The following is a 26,791-nucleotide window of genomic DNA, read 5'->3' on the forward strand; positions in this document are numbered from 1 at the left end:
CGGCCGGGCGCGCCATGGACGCAGGTGAGGGCTCCTGGGGTCCCGGCGCCGCGGCGGGGGGCGGGGCGGGCCCGCGTCCCCGACCCGGCCCTGGGATCCCCCCGCCCACCCCGGCCCAGAACCGGGGAGACCCGGAGGCCGCCGTGGAAAGTTCTGGCAACTCAGGCGGTGCCCCCTTGCAGCCCCGTGGGCGCCCCTGCGGGAGGGCGGGCAGCAGGTGCCCCGAGTGGGGCGATTGGGGGGGGTGGGGTGGCATTTTCCACTCTCCTCGCCGCGCCCCTCCTTCCCCTGGTGAGCGCGCACCCCTCGGGCCAGGCCGAAGTCCTTAGAGGGAGGGCAGGGGGCCCTGGGCGGGGAGGGACACGCAGAGGGAAGAGACCCCACGGAGGCGGGCGCCACGGGACGGGGTGCGGGGCGGAGCAGAGACGGGCGGACAAGGACGGGGCCGGGGGAAGCTCGTTCCGGAACTCCGACGCCTCCCCCCGCCCCCGGGAGCCCCAGGCTGGCGCTGGGCCCGGGGTGGGGGGCGCACCTGGCTCCCAGCGCAGCCGGAACCCCGGCGCCGCCCCGCCCCCGCCCTCGGAGCGGCTGGAATGTCCGAGGAGGCTCGGGTGTCGAGAACCCGAGAACCCGAGGCCGCGGGCCCAGCAGCCCCGCCGGCTGATTGATTTACTCCGCAGCCCTATCTCCGCGCCATCGGGCCAGGTATTTGCCCCGGCGGGCCCCCCCCCCCCGGTAAGCTGCGGGTTTTGTTAGGATAACCGGGGCAGTGCCGGCCGGCCTCGACGCGGCCCCGGCCCCCGAAATGCGTCTGCGTCCGGCCGGGGCTGCGGGTCCCTGCCGTCGGCCTCCCTCGTCCCACCTGGGCGGTAGGGCACCTGATGATGGCCGGCGAGGCACGCACAGGGCTGGCCGCAGGTCCACGGTTGTGACTTTGCAGTGCTCGTGGCACAGATGAGGCGCCTGAGGCGTGGAGGGTTTGTCGGGGGCCCTCGGGGGCGGGGGGGGGGGGCGCAGCCGGGCTTCACGCGTTTGCTGCGCCAGCTCCGTGTTCGTGCAGGCGAGCGGTCTGCGAGCCGCGGCCCCGCACCTCCGCATCTCGTAAAAATGCGCGGCGACGCTGGCCGCTGTTCCCCGCACTGCCCTTAGCGTTGGCTGCGACGTTTTAACCTGCAGAGCTCCACCCACTCGGCAGTCCCCCCCCCCCCCCCCCCCAGGCACGCGGACCTGCTGAAATCGTGGTGCTTGGGTAGGATTTGTGTGCAGAACCGTGTCTCCGGGCCTACAGCGCTGGTCCGTAGTAGGTACTCGATAGGAGGGTGGGATGGAGCGGTTGGTTGGCTGCCTTCGTGTATCCCATGCGCACAAGGTCCCATGCGCACAAGGTGGCTTGCGGTGGGGGGCGGGGCGTGGATTTGAGTTAAGTCAGCCAGCTCCCCCTTGGCAAACCCAACTTCCCATTTTCTCCTGTGTTCTCTTTGTGGTTGTGGCCTCGGTTCTTCCAGAAACAGCCCTTGGCTGGGGTGGGGGCACTGGCAATCCCAAGAGCCTCTAACAAGGCCTCAACAGGGGTTGGGGTCTGGCAGGTGTCCCCTGGGGAGTATCTGGGCCACCCCCACCCTCCTGTAGGTCAGCAACTGCAAGGTCCCCCCGCCTCCCTGTTCTTCTGGGAAGAGCCCAGCTCTCTGGGTCAAACTGGGGGTGCCTGGATGGCTCAGTCGGTCAAGCGCCCAACTCTTGGTCTCAGTTCAGGTTACGATCTCAGTTCATGGGTTCGAGTCTCAAGTTGGGCTCTGTGCTGACAGCATGGAGGGAGAGATGCTCTCTCTCCCTCTCTCTCTGCCCCTCCCCTGCTCCTCCCCCCCCCCCCATAAACATTTTTCAAAAAGTCACAGATCTTTCTGGCTCTAAGGGTCGACCTCATTTCTTCTCGCTTTCATTTCCCCTGTTCCTTACAGACGGCCCCCCCCAAAACCGGCCAGAACACCTCATTTCCTCATCTTCCAGGCTCTTCCTGACCTCCGCTAACAGTAGCCGGTGTCAGTTGAGCACTTGTTGGGCGTGCCCCCATCTAATCACCACAGCACCCCCAAGAGGTGGCGTTGTCCCCATTTTAAGGATGAGAAACCTGAGGAGGCACAGGGAGGTGAAGCAGCCCGGCTGGCCTGGTCCCTGAGCTCCAGCTCCTGGCTGGGACCCAGCCTCGTCCCAGGGCCACAGGCCAGCTCTGCCCTGGACGCTCAGGGAGGAGATCAGGGGTCTGGTCTGCCTGTCACTCCCGATGACGCCCTCCCGTCCTGCCTCTATACGCTGTCGGGCAGGTGTACCTCCTCAGTCCTGCCTGCATCCAGCCGCTTGCCCACAGCCCTCCTTTCTGCTCAGGCCACTGTCCCCTCTCCCTTTGTCCCCACGGCCCCCTTCCCACCCTTCCACTCTCATTCCAGCCGTGTCCCGCGCCCCGGCTCTGGCTGCCAGGGGAACCCTTCTCTGTTGGTCAGTAGTTGGCTTATGCTGTGTAACCAACTAACCGGAACTCAGCTGCGTCAAGTGACAAGCGTGTATGTTTCTCAAGCTGCTGGAAATATTTGTGCACAAGCCTGTGTGGTCGTATTTTTTGTTCCTCTTGGGTAAGTGGCTGTGAGTGGAACAGCTGGATGATACGGTGGATGTATGCTTCACTTTCAGAAGAACCGACTAAGTGTTTCCCAAGCGGTTGCCCTGTCTTTACTCCCCGCTGTGGTACCTGAGAGCTGCGGGTGTTGTCCATACTCGCCAAAGCTCGCTCGGCCCGGGTTCGCTGTTGTTCCAGCCTTTCTAATGGGTGCGTGGTGCTGCCTCCTGCCTGGAGTTGGCATTTCCAATTGACATTTCCAAATGGCATTTCCAGTTGGCATTTCCAAATGACGGCATTTCTGGTGACCAGTGACATGGGGCATCCTCTTATGCGCTTACGGGTCATCTGGATGTCCCCTTGGGTGAAGCGTTCACAAATATTCCCGCCATTTTCTCATTGGGATATTTGACCTACTGAGTTGTTAGAGTTGTTTATACATTGTTGATAAAACTCCTTTGATAACGTGTTGTGAATATTTTCTCTCACTCTGACTTGCCTTTGTATGTGTTTAGTGATATCATCCTTTTTTAATACTGGGTTAAAAAAAAAACCCAGTGTAGTTAATATAGCACAGTGTAGTGTTATATGAGCTGCAGGTGTATAATATAGCGATTCAAACAATTCCGTACTCAGTGCTCATCAAGGGTAAGTGACCTCTTAATCCCTGTCACCTGTTTCACACCCCTCACCCACCTCCCCTCTGGTAACCATGTGTGTTCCTATAGTTAAGAGTCTGTTTTTGGTTTGTCTCCCTCTTTCTCTCTTTTGTCCCCCTCGCCCCCTCCGGCTCCTTTGTTTTATTTCTGAAGTTCCACATAACGGGTGAAATCATAGGGTATTTGTCTTTCTCTGGCTTGTTTCATTTAATACACTCTGGCTCCATCTACGTGGTTGCAAATGGCAAGATTTCATTCTTTTGATGGCCGAGTGATATTGCATTGTACGTATGTACCACATTTTCTTCATCTGTTCATCTATTGATGCACCCTTGAGCTGCTTCCCTAAATTGGCTGTTGTAAACAATGCTGCGATCAACACAGGGGTGCATGTACCCCTTTGAGTTACTGCTTCTGTATTCTTTGGGGGGAATGCCCAGTAGTGCAATTATTGGATCGTAGGGTAGTTCTGTTTTTGCTTTCTTTTGAGGCGCTTGTGTACTGTCTGACACAGCGGCTGCATCGGTTTACGTTCCCACCAACAGTGCAAGAGGGTTCTTTTTCCACATGCTTGCCAACACGTTTCTTCTTTTTTTTTAGTGTTTATTTTTGAGAGAGCATGAGTGGGGGAGCTGCAGAGAGGGGGACAGACAGAGGATTCAAAGCGGGCTCTGCACTGACTGCAGAGAGCCCGATGTGGCACTTGAACTCAGGAACTGTGAGATCGTGACCTGAGCCAAAGTCAGACACTCAACCGACTGAGCCACAGGCAGCCCTTGTTGTTCCTTGTGTTGTTGATTTCAGCCATTCTGACAGGTGTGAGGTGATACCTCATTGTAGTTTTGATTTGCATTTCCCTGATGATGAGTGATGTTGAGTATCTGTTCTTGTGTCTGTATGTCCACCTGTATGTCTTTGAAGAAATGTCTATTCACGTCTTCTACCCATTTTTAGTCAGATTATTTGGGTGTTTTTTTTTTTGGTGTTGAATTGTATAAGTTCTTTATGTATTTTGGATACTAATCCTTTTTTGGATATGTCATTTGTAAATATCTTCTTCCATTTGGTAGGTTGTCTTTTAGTTTTGTTGGTGGTTTCCTCTGCTGTGCAGCTTAATGATATCTTTTGAAGAGGAAAAGTTTTTTTTTTTTTATTTTAAAGTCCAGTTTACCATTTTTTTTCTCTTATGGATCATGTTTTTGGTGTCATATATAAGAAATCTTTATCCATCCTAAGGTCACACAGATCGGCCATGTTTTTTCTAGGAGTTTTATAGTTTCAGGTATTACATTCAGGTTTATGATCCCTTTGGAGTTAATTCCTGTGGATATTGTGAAGAAGAGTCAATATTCACTTTTTTCCATGCAGGTAAGCAGGTGATCCTATATGGTTTTTTTTTGTAACCTGTTTTTTAAAAGTTTTTGAAATTTATTTTTGAGAGAGAGAGAGAGAGACAGCGTGTAAGCAGAGGAGGGGCAGAGAGAGAGGGAGACACAGAGCAGGATCCAGGCTCTGAGCTGCCCGCACAGAACCGGATACAGGGCTCAAACTCATAAACCATGAGATCATGACCTGAGCCAAAGTCAGACGCTTAACCAACTGAGCCACCCAGGTGCCCTGATCCTATACCAGTTATGAAAAAGGCTTTCCTTCTCCGCTGAATTGCTTTGGAAACTCAGCCAAAAATCAACTGACCAAATATGTGTGTGTCTTTCTACACTCTCATATTTTAATGCTCTATTGATGTATGTGTCTATTATTTCATTAGTAATGAACCATCTGGTCTGTGATGGGTTTATAGTAAGACTTGAAATCAGGTAGAGTTTTCCAATTTTGCCTTCCCTTTGAAAATAGTTTTGGTTATTCTAGGTGCTTTATATTTTCATAAAAATTTTATCCCTTTATTTTTTATTTTATTTTATTTTTATTTTAGAGAGAGCAGGAGAGGAGCAGAGAGAGGGAGGGAGAGACTCTCAAGCAGGCTCCATGCTCAGCACAGACCCCAACATGAGGCTTGATCCCAAAACCCTGAGATCATGACCTGAGCCGAAATCAAGAGTCAGATGCTCAACCAATGGAGCCACCCAGGCACCCCATTTTCGTAAAAATTTTATAATGAGCTTGTCACTTTCTGCATTTTAAAAAAGCCTGCTTGGGGGCGCCTGGGTGGCGCAGTCGGTTAAGGGTCCGACTTCAGCCAGGTCACGATCTCGCGGTCCGTGAGTTCGAGCCCCGAGTCAGGCTCTGGGCTGATGGCTCAGAGCCTGGAGCCTGTTTCTGATACTGTGTCTCCCTCTCTTTCTGCCCCTCCCCCGTTCATGCTCTGTCTCTCTCTGTCCCAAAAATAAATAAACGTTGAAAAAAAAAATAAAAAAATAAAAAAGCCTGCTTGAATTTTTATTGTGACTGCAGTGAATCTATAGATGAATGTGGGGAGAATTGTTATCTTAACAGTTTGAGTGTTCTGAACAATGAACATGGTATATACCTTTCCATTTATTTAGGACTTCTTTAATTTCTCAGCGGTGCTTTGTAATTTTCAGTGTAGATGTTTTGGAATTCGTTGGTTTGTTTTATTCCCACTTATTTTCCAGTTATGTTGGTGCTACTGTGAATTGGATTTTAGTTTTAATTTTGTTTTTTAATTATTTGCTACTAGTGCATAAGAACATAATCTGTATATTAACCTCGTAACCTTTGACCATATTAAATCCATTTATTTGTTTTTGGAATTGGTGTCGATTTCCTGGATTCTGTACATAACAAGCATATCATCTGCAGACAAGGAGAGTTTTATTCCTTGTTTTGCAGTTTCTTGAATTTGGCAGTGATCTTACCTCCTCTGTTAAAAAAAACCAACTATAATGGTGTTATTTTCTTCTTTGAATGTTTGATAGACTTTAACAGTGAAACCATCTGGGCATAGAGTTTTGTTTTTTTTTGTTTGTTTGTTTTTGGTAACAAATTTAACAGAAAGACGATTCAGATTTCCTGTTTGTTCTTGTGTCAATTTTGGAGAGTTGGAGAGAGAAAGAAATTTCTTTCATATACGTTGTCAGATTTGTTGACATAAAGTTGTAGTATTCTCCTGATTTCCTTTTAACATCTGTAGGATCTGTGATGATAACCCCTTTTTCATTCCTGACATGGCTATTTGTGTTCTCTTTTTCTTAAGTCTAGATAGAGGTTTGTCAATTTGATCTTTTCAACCATCTTTTGACTTTGTTAATTTTTTCTATTGTCTGTTTTCTATTTCATTGATTTTTTTTAAAGAATATATTTCATTTTTTTTAAAGTAATCTCTGTACCCAACATGGGGCTCGAACGCATGATCCCAAGATCGAGAGTCATATGCTCTTCTGACTGAGCCAGTCAGGTGCCCCTGTTTCGTTGATGTTTGTTCTTTATTGTTTCCTACTTCTATCTATGTTGCGTTTACTTTGGTCTTCCTTTTCCAGCAAGATTCCAGGGTGGACTCTAGAAAGATTTGAGACCTTTCTTTTTTTCTAATGTAGTCATTTATTTATTTTTTAAAGTTCGTTTACTTATTCTGAGAGACAGACAGAGAGAGAGAGGGAGAGATGGAATCCCTAGCAGTCTTCACACTGTCAGTACAGAGCCTGATGTGGGGCTCGAACCCACAAACTGCAAAATGACGACCTGAGCCAAGATCAAAAGTTGGATGCTTATCCAGCTGAGCCACCCAGACGCCCCCTCTGATGTAGTCATTTAAAGTTCTATGTCTCCCTCTAAGAACTGCATTAGCTGGATCTTACCCATACTGATACTTTGTTTTTACATTATCATTCAGTTCAAAATGCTCTCTAATTTACCTCACGATTTTATTTTTGATCCATGAATTTTCAAGTATGTTTAAGTTTTATTTTAATTTTATTAAAAAAATTTTTTTTTCATAGAGAGCGCAAGCAGGGGAGGGGCAGAGAGAGAGGGAGACACAGAATCTGAAGCAGGCTCCAGGCTCCGAGCCATCAGCACAGAGCCCGATGCGGGGCTTGAACTCACGGACTGGGAGATCATGACCTGAGCCGAAGTCAGAGGCTCAACCGACTGAGCCACCTAGGTGCCCCGATGTTGTTTAATTTTTATATATTAGGTATTATCCTATATATATCATTGTTACTGGTTTCTAACGTACTCCTGTTGTGGATGGTCAGAGAATACAGTTTGGGTTATTTCAATATATATTTTTCCACATTGAGACTTGTTTGATGGCTTGGCATGTGATTTTTGTGAATGTACCTTTTGTCCTCGAAAAGAACAGTGTCTGCAATTGTTGGATGTTGTATTCTGTAAACAGTGGTTGGATCAAGGTAGTTTATAGCATTGGTCAGATCCATTATGTCCCGAATGATGTTTTGTCCAGTTATTCCATTAATTGCTGTAAGAAGAGTGTTAAAATCTTTTATTTCAATTGTATATTTTGTGTACGTCTTCCTTTTATCTCTCAATTTTAGTTTCATGTATATTGAAGGTCTGCTATGAGGCACACATGACTTCCTGGCGAATTGTCCCTTTTATCATTATGAAGTGTTCTCTTTATTACTGATAATACTCTGTCTTGAAGTCTATCTGATCTTAAAATCCCCTGTAGCCTTTTTTGCTTACTGTTGGTATGGCATATCCTTCCCACTCATTTACTTTCAACCTTAGTGTGTCTTTCTATTTAAAGAGTGTCTATTGTAGGTGGCCTTGTAGGTCTTGGTTTTATTTATTCTGTCCATCTCTGCTATTTAACTGGAATGTTTAGACCGTCAACATTTAATGTAATTGTTGATATGGTTGCGTTTAAGTCTATAATTTTATTATTGTTTTCTGTCCGTCTTCTCTATGGTTTTGCTCCTCTGGTTTACCTCCTAGTCCCATCCCTTCCCCCGGTTTGGATAATATTTGAAAAAAATTTTTAAGATTTTATTTTTAATCTCTATACCCAACGTGGGGCTTGAACTCAACCCTGAGATCAAGAGTGGCACACTCTACCGACCGGCCCAGCCAGGTGCCCCAGTATTTGAATATTTTTTAATATTCCATTTAAATTTATATCTTGGTGTTTTGGCTACGTACTTCATGTTGTTATTACTATTATTTTAGTGATTGCTCTAGGGGATTAGGAAGCATACCTAACCCATCACAGTCTGCTTAGAGTTAATATTGTGTCAGTGTTCCTTTGTAACCTTACAGGTCTCTTTACTCTCACATCCGTCAAGCTTTACATATAGTTTTCATGTGTAGTACATCTACATCCATTGAAAACTCACCAGGGGCACCCCGGTGGCTCAGTTGGCTAAGCGTCCAACTCTTGATTTCAGCTCAGGTCATGATGTAACAGTTATGTGACATCGAGTCCCACGTCGAGCTTCACGCCGATGGAGCCTGCTTGGGATTCTCCTTCTTTCTCTGCCTCTGCCCCTCCCCTCTTGCACTTTCTCTGTCTTTCTCAAATAAATAAACTTAAAACACTATAAAATGTTATGGTTTTTGCTTTCAACACTCCTATGTATATTAACAAATTTAGGAGGAAAAATAATCTTTTATATTTACCTCGATAATTGTTTTTCCTTCACCCGAAATTTCCAAGTCTCTCTCTGGTACCACTTCTTTCAGCCCAAACAACGTTCAGCCTTTCTGTTCCAGAAGGTCTCTGCCAAGGTCTCCTCCCTGTTTCATCTGAGAATGGCTTGTTTTACCTGTGGTACACAGAACAATAAGGATGACCCCCAGAGCCCCCTCCCCTAGCTAGTCAAAGGAACACTGATCTCGATGCTGCTACGATAGGATTTTGCAGATGGAATTAAAGTCCCAAGTCAGCTGATCTTAAAATACAGAGATTGTCTGAGTAGGCCTGACCCAATCAGGTGAGTCCTTTAAAAGCAGAGAGATCTCTCTAACTGGTAGCAGAAAGAAAGAGAATTTTGAAGCATGAGAAGGATCTGATGTGCCGTGCCTGGCTTCAGAGATGGAGAGGGTCACATGGGAAGGACTGTTTGCAGCCTCTGGGGGCAGAGAGCCTCAGACCCACAGAACTGGAATTGGCCAGCGATTTGAATGAAGCTGGAAGGTGATTCTTCCCTAGAGCTCTAGATAGGAGCTCCGTCCAATTGATGCCTTGATGTTGGCCTTCTTAAAACCCTGAATTGAGCCGCCTGGACTTCTGACTCACAGAACTGTGAGCTAACACATGGGCTTTTTGGTTATTTTTTCCTCATTAAAGAAAAAAAATTGTGATGTGGGGCGCCTGGGTGGCTCAGTCGGTTGAGCGTCCGACTTCGGCTCAGGTCATGATCTCGTGGCCCGTGGGTTCGAGCCCCGCGTTGGGCTCTGTGCTGACGGCTCAGAGCCTGGAGCCTGTTTCAGATTCTGTGTCTCCCTCTTTCGCTGACCCTCCCCTGTTCATGCTCTCTCTCTGTCTCAAAAATAAATAAATGTTAAAAAAAAAAAATTAAAAAAAAAACCAAAACAGTGGCTCCCTGCGCCCCCCCACCGCCAGCTCATGGTGACCACCACTCTCCTTTGGTCTCTGAGCTCAATGACCCTAGGGACCTCCTATCCCTGGACTGCCACAGTATTTGTCTTCCTGCGACTGGCTGCTTTTAGTTAGCATCATGTCCTTAAGGCCACTCCGTGTTGTATAGTGTGTCCGAATTTCCTTCCTTTCTAAGGCTGAGCAATATTCCATCGTATGGATAGACTGTGTTTGTTATCTAAACATCATCCATCAGCAGGCAGTTGGGCCGCTGCTCTTAGAGGCTGTGAATACTGCGTCTACGGACATGGGTGTCCACAGGTCTCCTGTAGCCCCTCCTCCCAATTCTTTGGGCTGTCTACCCTGAAGTGGCATGATTAGATCATCTAGAAATTCTGTTTTTGCCTTTTTGAGGAACTGCTGTTAACAGTGTTTTGCCACAGTGACTGCGCCCTTTTACGTTCCTACCGAAGCCATACAAGGATCTGTTTGCTCCACATCCTGGCCTCTGTTTTTGTTTTTTTAATTAAAAAAATTTTTTTTAATTATGTTTTAAAGTTTATTTCGAGAGAGACAGAGAGCATAAGCCGGGGAGGGGCAGGGGGAGAAGGAGAATCCCAAGCAGGTTCCATGCCACCAGCACAGAGCGCCCGACGTGGGATTTGAACTCACGACACTGTGAGATCATGACCAAAATCAAGAGCCGGTGCCCCACCACCCGAGTCACCCAAGCGCCCCTTTTTTAAATCCTAGTGATTATAACGAGGCGGACGGGTGGTTTTCAGCTACTGTGTTCGTGGTTACGTTGTGATAGGACGATAGAAGGCTAAAACGTGCGTACCTTTATTCCTCAAGCACATTTTTTTTAGGTCTCACTTTCTGGGTTGGCCCTTCTTTCCTTTTGGCAGTCTAAGCCAGACTCTAAGCTACCGTCTTCTGACCTAGCCGCGTATTGAATGTGTATAGAAATTCGGATTCTTGTTCCCCTCTAAAGAGAGATCCCACTTTCTTCTGCCTGTTTTCAAGACTTTATTATGATCATTGGTTTGAAGAAGTTACACGATGATGTGTTTAGGCTGAGTGTTTCGGCACCCCCCCCCCCCCCCCCAGAGTTCCTGTTCTGGATTTTCTGAGTTTTATGGATCTGTAAATTTGTTTTTCACCAGACTTGTGAAGTTGGCAGCTATGTCGTACTTCAAATATATCTTTCCCCCAAATCTCTCCTGGGACTTCCCTGACCGATGACGCATCAGACCTTGTGTGGCCACACAGGCCCCTGACGTATCGTTCTTTTCCTGTTTTTTCCTTTCATCGTCCTCTCTCCGTTCTTTGGATTAGTGTCTATTCAGGTTCACAGACCCTTTTTTCCCCCCTGTTCTCTCCATTCTGGTACTGAGGCCAGCCAGTACATTTTTAACTTCAGGTATTATTATATGCTTTAGCTGAAAATTTCCATTTGGTTCCCTTTTTAAATAATGTTTGCTGGTGACACCTGGGTGGCTCAGTATCGGGCTCGATACTTGATCTCAGCTCAGGTCTCGATCTCCGGGTGGTGAGTTCAGGCCCTGCATGGGGCGTGGAGCCTGCTTAAGATTTTTTGTTTTTGTTTTTTTGTTTTTGTTGTTTTTGTTTTTACTTGGATTGTATGTTTTTTGCTCTTGAGTTGTAGGAATTGTTTGCATATTTTGGATATTCACCCCTTCTCAGATACAGGATTTGCCAGTATTTCCTCCCTTTCTCTACATTGCCTTTTTCGCTTTGTTGATGGTTTCTTTTGCTGTGTGGGAAGCTTTTTAGTTGCATGTGGTCCCGCTTGCTACTTTGTGTTTTGATTGCTTTTGCTTTTTGTGTTTAATCTAAAAAAATCATCACCAAGACCGATGTCAAGGAGCTTTCTGCCTATGTTTTCCTCTAGAAGCTTTATGGTTTCAGGTCTTAAATTCAAGCCTTTACTCTGTTTTGAGTTAATTCTTGCATGTGGTGTAAGAGAGCGGATGGTTCCTTCTTTGGCACGTGGCTGTTCAGTTTTCCCAACGCCGTTTACTAAAGAGGCGTTCATTTCCCTGTTGTATATTCTTGGCTCCTTTGCTGTAAATCAGTTGATGATAAATGCACGGGTTTATTTCTGGGCTGTTTCATTGATCTATGTGTCTGGGTCTTTGGGGGTTTTTTGTTTTTGTTTTTGTTTTTTTTTCAACGTTTATTTATTTTTGGGACAGAGAGAGACAGAGCATGAACGGGGGAGGGGCGGAGAGAGAGGGAGACACAGAATCGGAAACAGCCTCCAGGCTCCGAGCCATCAGCCCAGAGCCTGACGCGGGGCTCGAACTCCCGGACCGCGAGATCGTGACCTGGCTGAAGTCGGACGCTTAACCGACTGCGCCACCCAGGTGCCCCTGTTTTTGTTTTTGAGAGAGAAAGAGCACGCTATCGGGGGAGAGGGGGAGAGGGAGAGAGACAGAGAAAGAGAGAATCTTAAGCAGGCTCCACACTGAGTGTGGGCCCTGATGCGGGGCTTGATCTCATGGCCTGAGCTGAACCCAAAAGTCGGACCTCAGCCAATGGAGTCACCCAGGTGCCCCCCCCCCCTTTTTTTAATTACAACCTCTTTGTGATATAATGTGAAATCGGGGAGTGTGATGCTTTGTTCTTCTTTGTCAAGATTGCTTTGGCTATTCAGGGTCTTTTGCGGTTCCATACAAATCTTAGGATCACTTTATTTCTGTGGGAAATGCTGTTGGGATTTTGATAGGGATTGCTTACACTAAATCTTTATGTTACTCTGGGCAGTAGTGTGGGTATTTTCACAGTAGTGTTCCAGTCCATGAGTGTGGAATAGCTTTCCGTTTATTTGTGTTGTCTTCATTTTCTTTCATTAACGTCTTCTCATCTTTGGCTTACAGGTCTTGTACCTTCATGGTTAAAAAAATTTTTTTTAATGTTTGTTTATTTTTGAGAGGGAGAGAGAGAGCCAGAGCGTGAGCAGGGGAGGGGCAGGGAGAGAGGGAGACACAGAATTGGAAGCAGGCTCCAGGCTCCGAGCTGTCAGCACAGAGCTTGACGCGGGGCTCGAACCCACAAACCATGAGATCATGACCTGAGCCGAGTTGGATGCTTAACCCTGAGCCACCCAGGTGCCCCTAAGTTTATTCCTAGGGGTGCCTCGCTTGTTCAGTTGGTAGAGCATGCTACTCTTGATCTTGGGGTTCTGAGTTCAAGCCCCATGTTGGGGGTAGAGTTTGCTTTAAAAAAGGATAAATTTATTCCTAGGTATTCTTCTTCTTGTTATTAGATATTCTGTTTGATGCAATTGTAAATGGGTTGTTTTCTTTCTTTTTTAAGATTTTATTTTTAAGTAATCTCTACACTCAGTATGGGGCTCCAACCTGTAACTCCAAAATCAAGAGTTACATGCTCCACCAACTGAACCAGCCAGGCTCCTCTAAATGGATTATTTTCTTTAAAAAAATTTTTTTTAATGTTTATTTATTATTGAAAGACAGACACAGAACATGAGTAGAGGAGGGGTGTAGAGAGGGGAAGACACAGAATCCGAAGCAGGCTCCAGGCTCTGAGCTGTCAGCACAGAGCCTGACGTGGGGCTCGAACTCACAAACGTGAGATCATGATCTAAGCCAAAGTTGGATGCCCAACTGACTGAGCCACCCAGGCGCCCCAAAATGGATTATTTTCTTAATTTCTCTTTCTGACAGTTCATTATTAGTGGATAGAAATGAAATGGATTTTTGTTTATTGATTTTGTATCCTGCAACTTCACTGAATTCATTTATTATTTCTGAGTGTTTTGGCGGAGATTTTAGGGTTTTCTGTTAATATCATGTCATCTGCAAATGGTGACAGTTTTACTTCTTTCTTTAAAAAAATTTGTTTTTTACATTTATTTTTGAGAGACAGAGTGAGACAGAACATGAGCAGGGGAGGGGCAGAGAGAGAAGGAGACACAGAATCTGAAGCAGGGTCCAGGCTCTGAGCTGTCAGCACAGAGCCTCACATGGGGCTCGAACCCACAAACTGTGAGATCATGACCTGAGCTGAAGTCAGACACTCAACTGACTGAGCCACCCAGGCGCCCCAACTGCTTTCTTTTCAATGGGGATGACTTTTATTTCTTTTTCTTGTCTAATTGCTGTGGCTAGGATTTCCAATACCATGTTGAATAAAAGTGGTGAGAGTGGGCATCCTTGACTTGTTCCTGATCTTAGAGGAAAAGCTTTCAGCTTTTCACCAATAAGTAAGATGCTACCCGTGGGCTTGTCCTATATGGTGGCCTTGATTATACTGAGGTGTGTTCTATACCCACTTTTGTTGTTGTTTTTTTTTTTTAATCATAAGTGGATGTTGACTTTTGCCAAATACTTTTCCTGCATCTGTTGAGAGGATCTTGTGCTTTATTTTTCCCCTTTCATTTTGTTAATGTATTGAGTGTATCATATTGACTTTTGTGTATGTTGAACCATCCCTGGAATCCCATCCCACTTGGGACATGGTGCATGATCCTTTTAATGTATTGTTGAATTTGGTTTGCTACCATTTTATTGAGGATGTTTGCATCTGTGTGAATCCAGGCCATTGGCCTGTGATTTTCTTTTCTTGTGGCATCCTTGTCTGGTTTTGATATCAGGGTGATGCTGGCTTCATAAAATGAATGTGGAAGTGTTCCCTTCTCTTCCATTTTTTGGAAGCATTTAAGAAGGATTGGTATTAATTCTTTGAATATTTGGAATTCACCAGTGAAGTCATCTGGTTCTAGACTTTTGTTTGTTGGGAGGTTTTTGATGAACATGATTCTGTTCAGATTCTGTTTATCTTCATGATTCTGTCTTGGTAGATTGTATGTTTCTAGGAATTTATTCATCTCTTCTAGGTTGTCAAATTGTTGGCTTTTTACAATTATTCGTCGTAGTCTCTTTATGACCCTTTGCGTTTCTGTGGTATCAGTTGTAACATCTTTTGTTTTTGATTTTAAGTCTTTTCCTTTGTGAGTCTAGCTGTAAGTTTGTCCATTTTGTTTATCTTTTCAAAGAACTAGCTCTTCATTTCACTGATCTTTTCTCTTGCCTTTTTAGTCTCTATTTTATTTATTTCTGCTCTGATCTTTGTTATTTCCTTCCTTCTCCTAACGTTGGGCTTTATTTGTTCTTTTCCCCCTAATTTCTTTCCTTCTAGTTTCCCCTAATTTTCCTCTGACTTTTACAGTCAGGATGTTAATTTGAGATTTTTCTTGTTTTTCTGATGAGGCATTTATTACTGTGAACTTTCCTCTCAGAACTGCTTTGGCTGCATCCCATCCCATACAGGAAATCTGTTGTATTTATATATTCGTCATGAGGTATTTTTTAATTTGCCTTTTGATTTCACCTTTGACTCATTGGTGGTTCAGCAGCATGTTGTGGAATCTCCACATATTTGTGAATTTTCCAGTTTTCCTCCTGTAATTGTTTTCTAGTTTCATACCACTGTGGTTCAAGAAGATCTTTGGTAAGATAACAGTCTTGAATTTATTAAGACTTGTTTGTGGGGGTGCCTTGTCCATTAAGTGTCTGACTCTTGGTTTTGGCTCAGGTCATAATCTCACTGTTCATGAGTTTGAGCTCCACCCTGGGCTGTGTGCTGGTGATGTGGAGCCTTGGACTTCTCTCTTTCCTTCCTTCTGCCTCTCACCCGCTTATGCGCTCTCTCTCTCTTTCAAAATAAATAAACTTAAAAAAAAAAAACTTGTTTGTGGCCTAATGTATATTCTGTAATGGTGAATGTTCTTTGTATACTTGGGAATAATGTGTATTCTATTGGTTTTGGGTGGAATGTTCTGTGTAGATCTAAGTCCATCTGGTCTGACATGTTTAATTTTTTTAAATGTTTTATCATTTATTTTTGAGAGAGAGAGAGAGCGAGAGAGAGAGAGAGAGAGACAGAGAGACAGAGTATGGGTGGGGAAGGGGCAGAAATAGAGGGAGACACAGAATCTGAAGCAGGCTCCAGGCTCCCAGCTGTCAGCACAGAGCCCGACGCGGGGCTCGAACTCACAAATGGGGTTCGACTCCAGTCTGTCTGCTTTTGGTCATTTTTGTATCTTCATGTGGTTTCCTTTTGTGCTTTGTCTACATCCATAGGAGAGAGAGACTTAAAATTAAAAAATTTTTTTAAAAGTTTATTTATCTTGAGAGAGAGAGAGCAGGCGGGAGAGGGGCAGAGAGAGAAGGGGAGAGAGAGAGAATTCCAAGCAGATTCCACACTGTCAGCATGGAGCCTGATGCTGGGCTCAAACCCACAAACTGTGAGATCGTGACCTGAGCTGAAACCAAGAGTCGGACACTCAACTCACTGAACTACCCAGGCGCCCAGGATAGACTTAAATTTATTTATTTTTTAAGTGTTTATTTATTTCGAGAGAGAGACAGAGGATCCGAAGTGGGCTATCTGTTGTCAGCACAGCGACGTGGGGCTTGAACTCACAAATCGTGAGATCATGACCTGAGCTGAAGTCAGACGCTTGACTGAGCCCCCCAGTTGCCCCTATATTTATTTTTTTTAAGTGAACTGCATGCCCAACATGGGGCTCAAACTCATGACTCTGAGGTCAAAAGTTGCATGTGCCACTGACTGAGCCAGCCAGGCACCCGCCCCTGTTTTACCACAGAATTTGATTTATTTTTTATTTTAATTTTTAAAAACTTTTTTTAATGTTTATTTATTTTTCAGTGAGACAGAGACAGAATGCGAGTGGGTTAGGGGTAGAGAGAGAGGGAGACCCAAAATCCGAAACAGGCTCCAGGCTCCGAGCTGTCAGCACAGAGCCTGACCCGGGGCTCGAACTCATGAGCCGTGAGATCATGACCTGAGCCGAAGTCAGTTAACCGCCTGAGCCACCCAGGCGCCCCATCTCTTGTCACCTTTAAGAACACTGAGGAAGTAAACCTCCAAAGCCAGGCCCTGGGCCGCCCACCCTGCTGTGGGGCCTTGAGTGCCCACCCAGGTCCCTCTCGCAGGCCGTTCCTCTGGAACCCACCTGAGACTTAGAGGTTCTCAGCCGTCAGGGTGCTCTGAGGAGTAGCAGGCTACCTTCGGGACTTGTAGAACCTGCTTGGGTGCCTCTGGAGTGATAGCCTCAGAAATAACAGCCCGTTACTTTACCAGCAAAATGGGCTTGTTCGGGAAGAGTAGAGAATTGCAACTCGGGACGTGCGAGCTGGGGTAAAATCACAGGCAAGTCCTACAAAGAGGATTATTTTAGGAGGAGGACGCTGGGAGGGGCTGTCCTGACCCGGAGATTGGCAGGAAGGAGTTCAGGGTGAGGGCAGTTTCTCACTGGCCGAGTCGCTGGGGTGGCGGGTCTCTTGTTGGAGATGCAGGGTCCGTCCTTCCCTCTGGGCCCATGATCACGATGGTCTCCTGGTGAGGGTGCCTCTGCTGGGCTCTGTCAGTAACTGACAGTGGTTCCTGGAATTGATGTCGAGGGTACAGCTCTGCCATCTGGCCTCCTGCCTCCATTTTAGTGAGCCTTCCCTTAGGGATTTCCACAGGAGTCCCCGGGGTGGGTGCCGAAGGCCAGGCCGGGGCTGGAAGGCGGCTCAGGGCCCCTGCACCCTTGCTTCCCGAAGCTGGCGGGCTTTCCCCACCCCTGCTGGCTGCCCCTTCCCTGCCCCCTCTCAGGCTTCTGTTCCCTCTGTGCCTCAGCTGGCACTTGGCCCTTAGTGACCTCCTGGCTCTTTGAAGTCCATCCTTAGCCTGGGCCTGGCAACCCTGGGGCACCTTGTCTTCCCTACCTCACAAGCCAGGACTCTGGCTTGGCTCATCTCTCAGACCAGCTCTCCGGGGCTAAGATCCTTACTGGTCCGGTCTTCCAGGGACAGGGCAGTGGGGGCAGGACCCAGCGGCCACCATGGGGACCAAGGCCTGTGTCCCATCCCTGCCTGGTGCTGTGCTGACCGTGTGGCTGCCCGGAGACCCTTCCCGTCTGCGCCTGTTTTCTCGTCTCACCCTTCCATTTCGGGTGGATCCTTCCAGCGCCCAGCCAGCCCAGCCGGGAGAGGCCTGAGTGCGGGCATGTGCAGGGTGGGGACGGGCAGCGTCGCTGTGACTTTGTCCCTGGAGGGGCTGTGACTTGCGGCTCACGGGGAGGAGTCCCACCTGGTCACTGTCCCTCGTGTTTCTTCCCAGGAGCGGACGCAAAAGGGGGCGGCGGCCCCGCAGCCCCCCAGGATCCCTGCGGCCCCGCACTGCCCCAGCTCCCACGCCGCCCTCAGCTCCTGGATGAGGACGGAGGGCCCAGTGAGGAAGTGGCCGTGGATGCGGGCAGCTCCCCGGCCCCGGAGGAGCCCCGGGCTGAGTCCCAGGCCGAGGCCTCGACGGCGGCCCCTCCCGAGGCCGAGGCCACGGGCGAGGCCAGACTGGGGCCCAAGGTGGCTGTCGGAGGGGTGCCCAACATCGGCTTCGTGGGCGAGCCCCCGCCCTATGCACCGCCGGACCCCAAGGCAGTGCACCTGCTCTACCCGCCCTTCCCGCAGGGGCCCGTCCTCTTCCAGCCTGGCCCCTCGCCCCAGGCCCTGTACCCGCCGCCACCGGCTGCGCCCCTGTACCCCGCGCCCACCACGCCACCGCTATTTGCATCGTTCCCGGTGGTGAGTGCCTTGTACCCCTGACCCCGGGTCTCCCCTGTCGCGCTGTCTCACTTCTCTTGCCCCTCCTCCCTCCCCAGTGGGGGTGGAGGGTGGGGAGAGTTGGGCACGCAGGTGACCAAAAGTCACCATAAGTGACCCTTGCAGAGGGGCTTCAGTGCCCAGATGAGGGAAAGGAGAAGGTCACGCCAGCCTGGGGGGTGGGCAAGCCTGGAAGGCTTCCCACAGGTAGGGGCTTTTGAGCTGAGTTCTGAGGGATGAGGAGGGGTGCTCTGGGCACAGGGTAGGGGGTGGCCAGGCCCGGCTGTTCTGGGAATGATGGTGGTCGACTCAGGGAAGAAAGGAGGGTGGGGGGGGTGGGGTCCGTTGTAAGGGGCCCTGGGGCCTTTGGGTGGGAGATGACTTGGTGAGATTTGTAGAAAAACCAAAAAATCCTGGGATGCCCGTGGAGGAGAGCTTAGAGGTCCCTGGTGGTGGGGAGCCCAGTCAGGACGGGGGGGGGGGCACCGCCACGGCTCACCCTGGACTGAGCAGTTGGTGGAGGGCACAAGTGACAGGACTCCTGGGGGCCAGGGGGCCAGGGAGTGCAGAGGGAGAAGGCAGACGGGGGCCCTGACCCGGCCCCGTGGTGACCCACAGCCTCACTGGGCAGGAGTCGGGGGTGGACGGGGGGGACCCTCCGGTGGCCCCCATGGCCGTGTCCTCACCGCGGTGTCTGGAGGCTGGGCCGGCTCCCTCACTGGCCGCGGCCTCTGCCCCTGCAGTACAACAGCCCCGTGGCCGGCATGCCCGCCCCGCCCCTGGTGGAGCACAGGCCCCTCCCCAAGGACTACATGATGGAGTCCGTGCTCGTGACCCTCTTCTGCTGCCTCCTCACGGGGCTCATCGCTATCGTCTATTCCCACGAGGTAGGTGGGGGTGGGGCAGCCCTGCCAGCAGTCGGGGGGAAGAGCCCCGGCGGGGCGCACACAGCCCCTGCCCCCCTGTCCCGGCCACTGGGTGTCTCGGGAGGGTGGCGGGAATTGGGAAAACGGTTGACCCTGCGGTCCTGGCCCCTCTTGGATGGACACCTCCTCCCCTCTCCTGTCTCTGTCCCGTGCCACTCAAGATCTGCTCTGGAAAAGTCAACTAAACCAGTTTACAGCGAAGGTGTGAATGATTGATAAGGCCCCAGGAACTGCCTGCCTCAGTGGGGGCTTGTGTTTGACGGGGTAGAGACAGTCCTCCGTCCATTCAGTCGTCTCTTGTAGCCCTCCGCCCCCGTCCCTCTAGCTCCTCATCCGTCCATGGACCCATCCCTCCGTTTCCTTCCGTCCAACCACCCTCCCACCCACCCCTCTATTCATCTGTTAACTCACCTGTCCGCCTCTCCCTGTCCATCCAACACCTTCCACCTGTCCTTCTGTCCATCCATTATCTGCATAGCTTTCTTCCTCCCTCCTGACATCGCTGACCGTTACCAGGGAGGGGGTACCCCGGGGACCCGGTGACGCTGGTGTGAGGATGTTCTAACGGGGTAGGCCAGCCCCTGGGGGCTTCTGCCCACGGCAGACCTGGCCGGGCCCTGACCTCCCCGCGCTGGTCAGGCTCCCCCATCATAAACCAGGACGGTGGGGAGAAGGCGGCTCTCAGGACCGCTCGGAGGCGGGAGTCTGGAGGCCACAGCCTGCCTGTGAGTTCTGGCTCCACCGCTAGCTGTGTGGCCCTGGGTGGGCCTTTGTTTCCTCATCTGCACGGTGGGGGCAGCAGTGACCCCGGTCTCAGGGCTGTCGTGAGGGCTGTAGGAGAGGCTGAGTGTGCGCGCCCGTGGCCTCTGTTGTCGCTGCTCCTTCACGTGAGGTGGCCGGGCGGGTCCTGAGCATCTCGGGCTGTCCGCATTCCAGGCTGTGTGCTGGGGCCTGGCCCTGCAGGTGGCACGTGGGGGGCCTCGGGGGCTCCCGTCCACTCCCTGCCTCCGTCTCGTTGCAGACGCGCGCGGCCCTGAGCAGGGGGGACCTGGCCCAGGCCGAGGAGGCTTCCCGCAAGGCCCGCTCGCTCGTGCTCTTCAGCCTGCTCTTTGGGGTCTTTGTGTCCACCAGCTGGGTCATCTACGTGGTCGTGGCCCTGTACCTCCCCTGAGGGCCGCAGGCTCCTTTCAGATGCCTGGATGCACAAGGACACCCAGCCTGGCCAGACGCTTCCTGTGGACTTTGATCCCTGCCGGTGGCCATCTGTTGCCTCCAGAGGGGCCCCAGGGCCAGAAGAAGGTGGGGTCTGCAGCCCTTGGCACATCTGTGGCTGGGCCTCAGCCCCTACGGGTGGCCTCAGGCAGCGTCCTACACCGGAGTGGCTCCAGGGCCCAGGCCCAGCGGTGGGACGGGGCCCACTGGAGCTCCGTGTCCTGTGCTTCCTCCCGAGGTCTTTCTGGGACTGGGCTGGCTGGGCCCCCATGGCCCTTGCCTTCACCTTACACCTGGAAGACCACCCAAGGGCCCGGGGCTCTCATCCTCAGAGCCATCTGGAAGGACGTTGCAAACTCCGGCCTCCTCCCACCTCCAGCCCAGCCTGGTGTCCGTGGGGCAAAGCTGCTGGTGTGTCCTTTTCCCTGTTGGGGAGCTGAGTGTGGTGTCATCCCTCTCCTCGTCGCTCCTGGCTGATTGTCCTGAGCCCTGACCCCTTCCTACGAGACAGGCTCTCTCATGTTGACTCCATGTCCAGAAACCAAGGCCACCGTGTCTGGTCAATAGACAACAAGCTGCCCCCGGGCGGGTGTTGCTACTTCCTGGCTCAGTTTCAGGGCGAGCGGCACATCTGTCCACAGCCGGCCTCTGGGGGCTCCCACGCCTGCCCCTCCCAGGGATGCTGTTCGCACAAAGGCAGCTCTGTCAAGGGCCCGTCTGTCGCTCACATCGTGTGGCCCCTCTAAGATGTGATGCCGCTTCTCCCTAGACCCTCTTCTCCTGGGGCTGCTTCACTAGAAGCTTCTGTCTCCTCTCCTGTCTCCTGGTTTGGGCCCACTATCTCCATCTGTGGTCTTGCAGCATTTTTGGAATGTGCATTTTCTGCTCACTCCTTCTGCCCCCAACTTTATCGCCCACCAGCGGAGGATCAACTGGGCCCTGTGTGGTAAGGGCACCCTGACCGGGGAGCACAGTGCCAGACAGCCTAGACAGCTCTATGTCGGTGTCCCTGCGTCATGCCTGGTACACCGGTCCAGTCAGCTGTGGTCCTGAGAATGGCCCTCCATTCTAACAAGGTTTCGAGCCATCTGCAGAGGAAGGGGCTTAGGGAACAGGGGGTGGGGGCCCCACCGTGGCTTCCCTCCACGCCTTGTGATCAGCAGTGACCTTCTGGCTTGTCCAGGTCCCAGCCCCAAGAACAGTCCTTGACTTTAAGGAGTTTCTGGCTTCTTGAGGAAATTGTGTTTTCCCCATCTGTAAAATGGGCTGGCGGTGTAACTTGTCCCCTGGAGTTGTGGGCAGACTCCGTGGAGGGCCCGTGGGTGTTCAGCACGGTGCCTGGTGTGTGGTGAGCACGTGGAGTGGAGCTGCTGGGGACCGGTGGTGGGGATTTCTCCAGGGTCTCCCACAGCCAGAGGTTTTGGGAAAGCAGGGAGCAAGCCTGTTACTATGGGCTTAGGGACCCAGGAGTTTCCCAACCAGAAGGGGAAGCCGTTAATGGGCGTTTTCCTGGGGAGGTGTCCAGATTCAGGGGGGTCTGTGATTCAGCAAGATAAAAAAGCATCTGCATGGAGAAGAGGAAGCCTCCCCCAGCCCCCCCAGCTGAGCCGTACCAGAATGACAGATCAAGTTAAATCAAGTGATTTCTGAGCACCCACTGTCCTCGCACCTGAAGCAGGAGAACGTCCCATCTCAGCCTGGAGATGCTCTGGGGAGCTGAAGAGTCAGGATGAGGAAGTAAGTGGTGAGCGACAATGCTAGGGGGTGGTTGAAAGGTGGTTTCCTGCTGTCGGCACAGGGCTGGTCCAGAATTAGGGTATCAAACACTAGAAAGCATGGTAGCCACCAAAAAGGCGGGCTCTGTTTTTTAAAGGACCAGTAGATGCCAAACGATGTTTGGTAGACTCCAACAGCGACAGCTTTTCTTACTAAACTCAAGTAAAATCAAGATAGAAAGAAATCATCTAGACCAGTGTTCCTCGAACTTTATGTAGGAAATCTTTTTGAAATGCAGGTTCTGGTTCAGTAAGTAAGACTGGAGATTTTGCGTTTCTACTGACCTCCCAGCGATGCTGAAGCTGGGACATGTACCGACGGCAAATGGCACATTTCAATGGAAAATTACTAAAACCATTAAAAGCCAATATACCCAGGATCAAGCTGTGGATGCCCTCTAGTGTCTACTCAACATGGCTGTGAGGTTCTAGCTTCTGTAAAAAACAACAGTGAGATTTGTAGTATAAAAAGTAGAAGAGACAATGATTCCTTAGCAAGAATATCCAAGAATCCATGAAAGAAATTTGGAGAACTCAGTACAATGGTTGAATTTAAAATCTACAAATAGTCAATAGCAAGAATCGGTTAAAAGTGGAACAAATTTAAACATTCCACTCGTGATAGTGATAAAAAACGTAAAATCTAGGAACATATTTAACAAGACAGATCCAGATCCAAATGAACGATTTTTAAAAAAATTACCAAAAGGCAAAAACAAAAAGCTGGACAAAATAGATAGGAAAAGGTAATAATGTAAAGATATCTAGCCTTCTTAAATAGAGATTTAATTGAGTTCCCAAAAGGAAACCAAGCTCTTAAACTATGGCAAAATATTTTTAAAATTAACATGGAAGGAAAGTGTGCAACAATTGCTATTTTTTTTTCAGTTTAACGAGGGGAGAACTTTCTGCACCTGATACTAAAACTTAGCATAAAGCTATGGTGATCAGGACAGCATGGCTTTGCCACAGAGATAGATCAGTAAAAAATAACAGAAGTCCAGAAAATGTTCCAAGTGTGTATGAGAAGTTAATATTTGAAAATGGCATTTAAATTGGGAGAGTCAAGGATGGCTTATGATTAGTAGAGTTATCCGGTTGGAAAGAGTAATTATAACTGTATGAAAAAACAAATTACAGATGGGTTAAAGAGCTAGGTATAAAATAGCCCTGCACTCAACGATGGACGAAAGCCTAGGAGGATGTCTTTAACCTCAGGGTGCTGGTGCAGGACAGAGGGGAGGCTGCTCACATCTGGAAAACCATCCAGGAAGACTGATAGAACCGAGTCCTGTACATCAGGAAAATATGGATCTAAAGCACGAGGTGGCTTTCACTTGTCACATGGGTAAAGAATTGACTGAATACATCCAGAGTTGGTGAGGGCTCCCTCACCAACTCATCTACTGCCAATGTGTATGCTGCCACTGTATTTCTGGAAAGTAGACGGTCTCTATTAATACATGCACGCTGTATTCACATGCATGTATGTGCAAAGAACAGTCTAGAAGGATATATTCTAAACTGCTGACAGTGGGCTGCCCTTGAGGAGGGACCGGGAGGAAGCGGAGGGTCTGTGCAATATGTTGCTGAACTTTAAAACAGAGCTGTGTTCGTGTGTTGTGTAATGAAAACACAATTGAAAAACGTGCATGCCTTTTGACCTGGCAATTCCAGCTTTAGGATTTACAGTGGTGAACAAAGTCTGTTTTCCTGAAGTTTCCAGTCAGTGTGGCGGGATCTATCAGACAGCGTAGTTACCAGCTGTGCCAGAGCACCATGAAGGAGAGGGAGCTAGGCAAGTTCGAAAGTGGAGTGGAACGGAGGAGAACCTGATTTGGGTGCATCCCAACTTCAGAGATGTTAGAGTGTGTGTGTCTTAGAGTCTTAGACTTCGAAGTATTTGACCTGAAAGTGGTAAAGACAGGCTTTCCTGAGGACGTTGTGGATCTGTTAAAAAGTGCAATGAGGTGCTGCCAACCTGCACCCCCAAGTGGCTGAATCATTTTGCATCCCACCCGCAGCAACAGAGATGCAAATGCTGCCACCCCTCCCCCGCCCCCCCCCCCCATTTGTCTTGTAGGTTTCAGTGCTGCTGGCAGGGAGAGCTGTGGCTTTAACTTGCATTACTCTGATGACTAATGATGTTGAGCCTTTTATCGTGTGCTTATCAGCGATTTCCATCTCTTTTTATCATGTGCCTGTGCAAGACTTGTGCCCATTTTATGCTGGCCTGTCTTCTTAATAGTCCAGGGGGGTTCTTTATCTGTTTTGGCATCGAGTCCTGTAGTCTCGCCTTTGCACTCTGTGCGGGGTCATCTGATAAAAAGAAGTCCTCGGTTTTAAGATATACAAATTTATCTTTTCCTTTACGGATAACGCTTTTTGTGGCTTAATAAAAATTCCCCTACTCTTAGGTCATGAAGATATTCTCTTATATTGTCTTCTAGATCCACAGATTTACTGTGTGTTTTCACATCTGGATCTGTCACCTACCTGGAAGTCCATTTGTTTATTTCTTGTTCCATTGTCACATTTCATTACTGCAGCGTGAGAGTAAGTGTTGATATTGGGAAGGTCAAGCCCTCCCACTGTCTTTAAGGGTCTTGGACATTTAAATTCATTTATATTTATAATCAATTTTAGAATTAACTTGTCAATTTTCACCAAAATAAAGATTGGGATTTGACTATGATTGCTTTAAATCTGTGGATTAATTTGGTGACAACTGGTATGTTTACTAACTTTTCCAACAAAAATGATGAATTTCCTTACTTGTTTAGATCTCTAAAAAATTTTCCCCTTGATTTTGAATCTGTTTTCTGTACAGAAATATTGTACATATTTTGTTAGTATCCCTGGGTATCTGATTTTTTGATGCTATTATAAATATTTTGTTTCTTTTGTTACTTGCTAGTATACAGAAATACAGTTGATTCTTGATTATTGACTCTGTATCCAGCAATCTAAGTCCACTTATTCTGATAATTTATCTGTAGATTGTTGAATTTTTTATTCACATGAATATTATCTATGTGTAATGGATTGTCTTCCTTTTGAAGCCTTACGGGGTGTGTGTGTGTGTGTGTGTGTGTGTGTATGTGTGTATGTGTGATTTGCTGTCCTGCACAGGCCGGGACCCCCCAGAACAGTGCTGGAAAGAAGTGCTGACAGTGGCAGCCTTACCTTTCTCCTAGTCTCAAAAGTCACGCTCTCAACATTCTGCCTTAAAAAAAAAAAATAGATAAGGGGTGCCTGGGTGGCTCAGTGGGTTAAGCGTCTGACTTCAGCTCAGGTCACAATCTCACAGTCTGTGAATTCAAGCCCTGTGTTGGGCTCTGTGCTGACAGCTCAGAGCCTGGAGCCCGCTTCGGATGCTGTGTCTCCCTCTCTCTCTGCCCCTCCCTCCCCTGCTCATACTCTGTGTGTGTGTGTCTCTCTCAAAAGTAAATAAATATTTAAAAAACCCTAAAAACAATTACTAAAAAATAAAAAAGCTTTTTCAGATTAAGGAAGGACCCTTTTATTTCTAATTTGCTAGGAGTTAAAAAAATTATGCATGGATTTTGAACTTTACTAAATTACTTTCATGTATCTACTGAGAAAATTATGATTTATTTTGTTAATGTTGATTTTTCAAATATTAAAGTGACTTCTCCTGGAATAAACCCATCTTGGTCATGATGTGTTCTTTTTATGTATCACGAGATTCGGCTAGTGTCTTATTTAGGAGTTTTTACATCTGTGTTCGTGAGTGAAGTGGTCTGTAATTTTCATTCTTGTTATGGTTTTGGTATCAGTTATGTTGGCCTCATCACAAGAGTTGGGAAGTGCTTCTCATTTTCTCTTCCTTCCTTCCTTCCTCTTTCTTTCTTTCTCTCTCTCTCTCTCTCTTTCTCTCTTTCTTTCTCTTTCCTTTTTTCTTTTTTTTAAGTGTTGTATAAGATTAAGAGTCATTTCTTTTTTTTTTTTTTAAATGTTTATTTTTGAGACAGAGAGAGACAGAGCATGAACGGGGGAGGGGCAGAGAGAGAGGGAGACACAGAATCGGAAGCAGGCTCCAAGCCATCAGTCCAGAGCCCGACGCGGGGCTCGAACTCACGAACCGTGAGATCGTGACCTGAGCTGAAGTCGGTCGCTCAACCGACTGAGCCACCCAGGCGCCCCAAGAGTCATTTCTTACATGCACCTGAGAGAAGTATGTTAAACCTTCTCACCAGGGGGCACCTGAGTGGCTTAATCAGTGAAATGTCTGACTCTTGATTTCAGCTCAGGTCATGATCTCACAGTTCGGTTCATGGGATCAAGCCCCGTATTCAGGCTGTCAGTGCCCCTCACCAGGATCACAGATTTGTCTGTTTGATCTTGTAGTTCTGCTGGCTTTTGCTTTAAATATTTTGAGGCTATGTAATTAGATGCATACGGGTTTAAACACTAAGTCTTTTGTTTGAATGTACTTCATATATTCTC

General features: G+C 48.6%; 1 protein-coding gene across 1 annotated transcript; it reads left to right on the plus strand.

The window, feature by feature from the left end:
- PRRT1B (proline rich transmembrane protein 1B) lies at positions 1-24,876 on the plus strand. Its single transcript, XM_047829887.1, has 4 exons — positions 1-24; positions 17,930-18,390; positions 19,152-19,295; positions 20,356-24,876. Exons 1-4 carry the CDS (start codon positions 15-17, stop codon positions 20,503-20,505), a joined length of 765 nt encoding a protein of 254 aa, XP_047685843.1. The 5' UTR covers positions 1-14; the 3' UTR covers positions 20,506-24,876.
- The last annotated feature ends 1,915 nt before the right edge of the window (positions 24,877-26,791 follow it).

Source organism: Prionailurus viverrinus, chromosome D4 (assembly GCF_022837055.1).
Source record: "Prionailurus viverrinus isolate Anna chromosome D4, UM_Priviv_1.0, whole genome shotgun sequence".
In the NCBI taxonomy this organism is placed as follows: domain Eukaryota; kingdom Metazoa; phylum Chordata; class Mammalia; order Carnivora; family Felidae; genus Prionailurus; species Prionailurus viverrinus.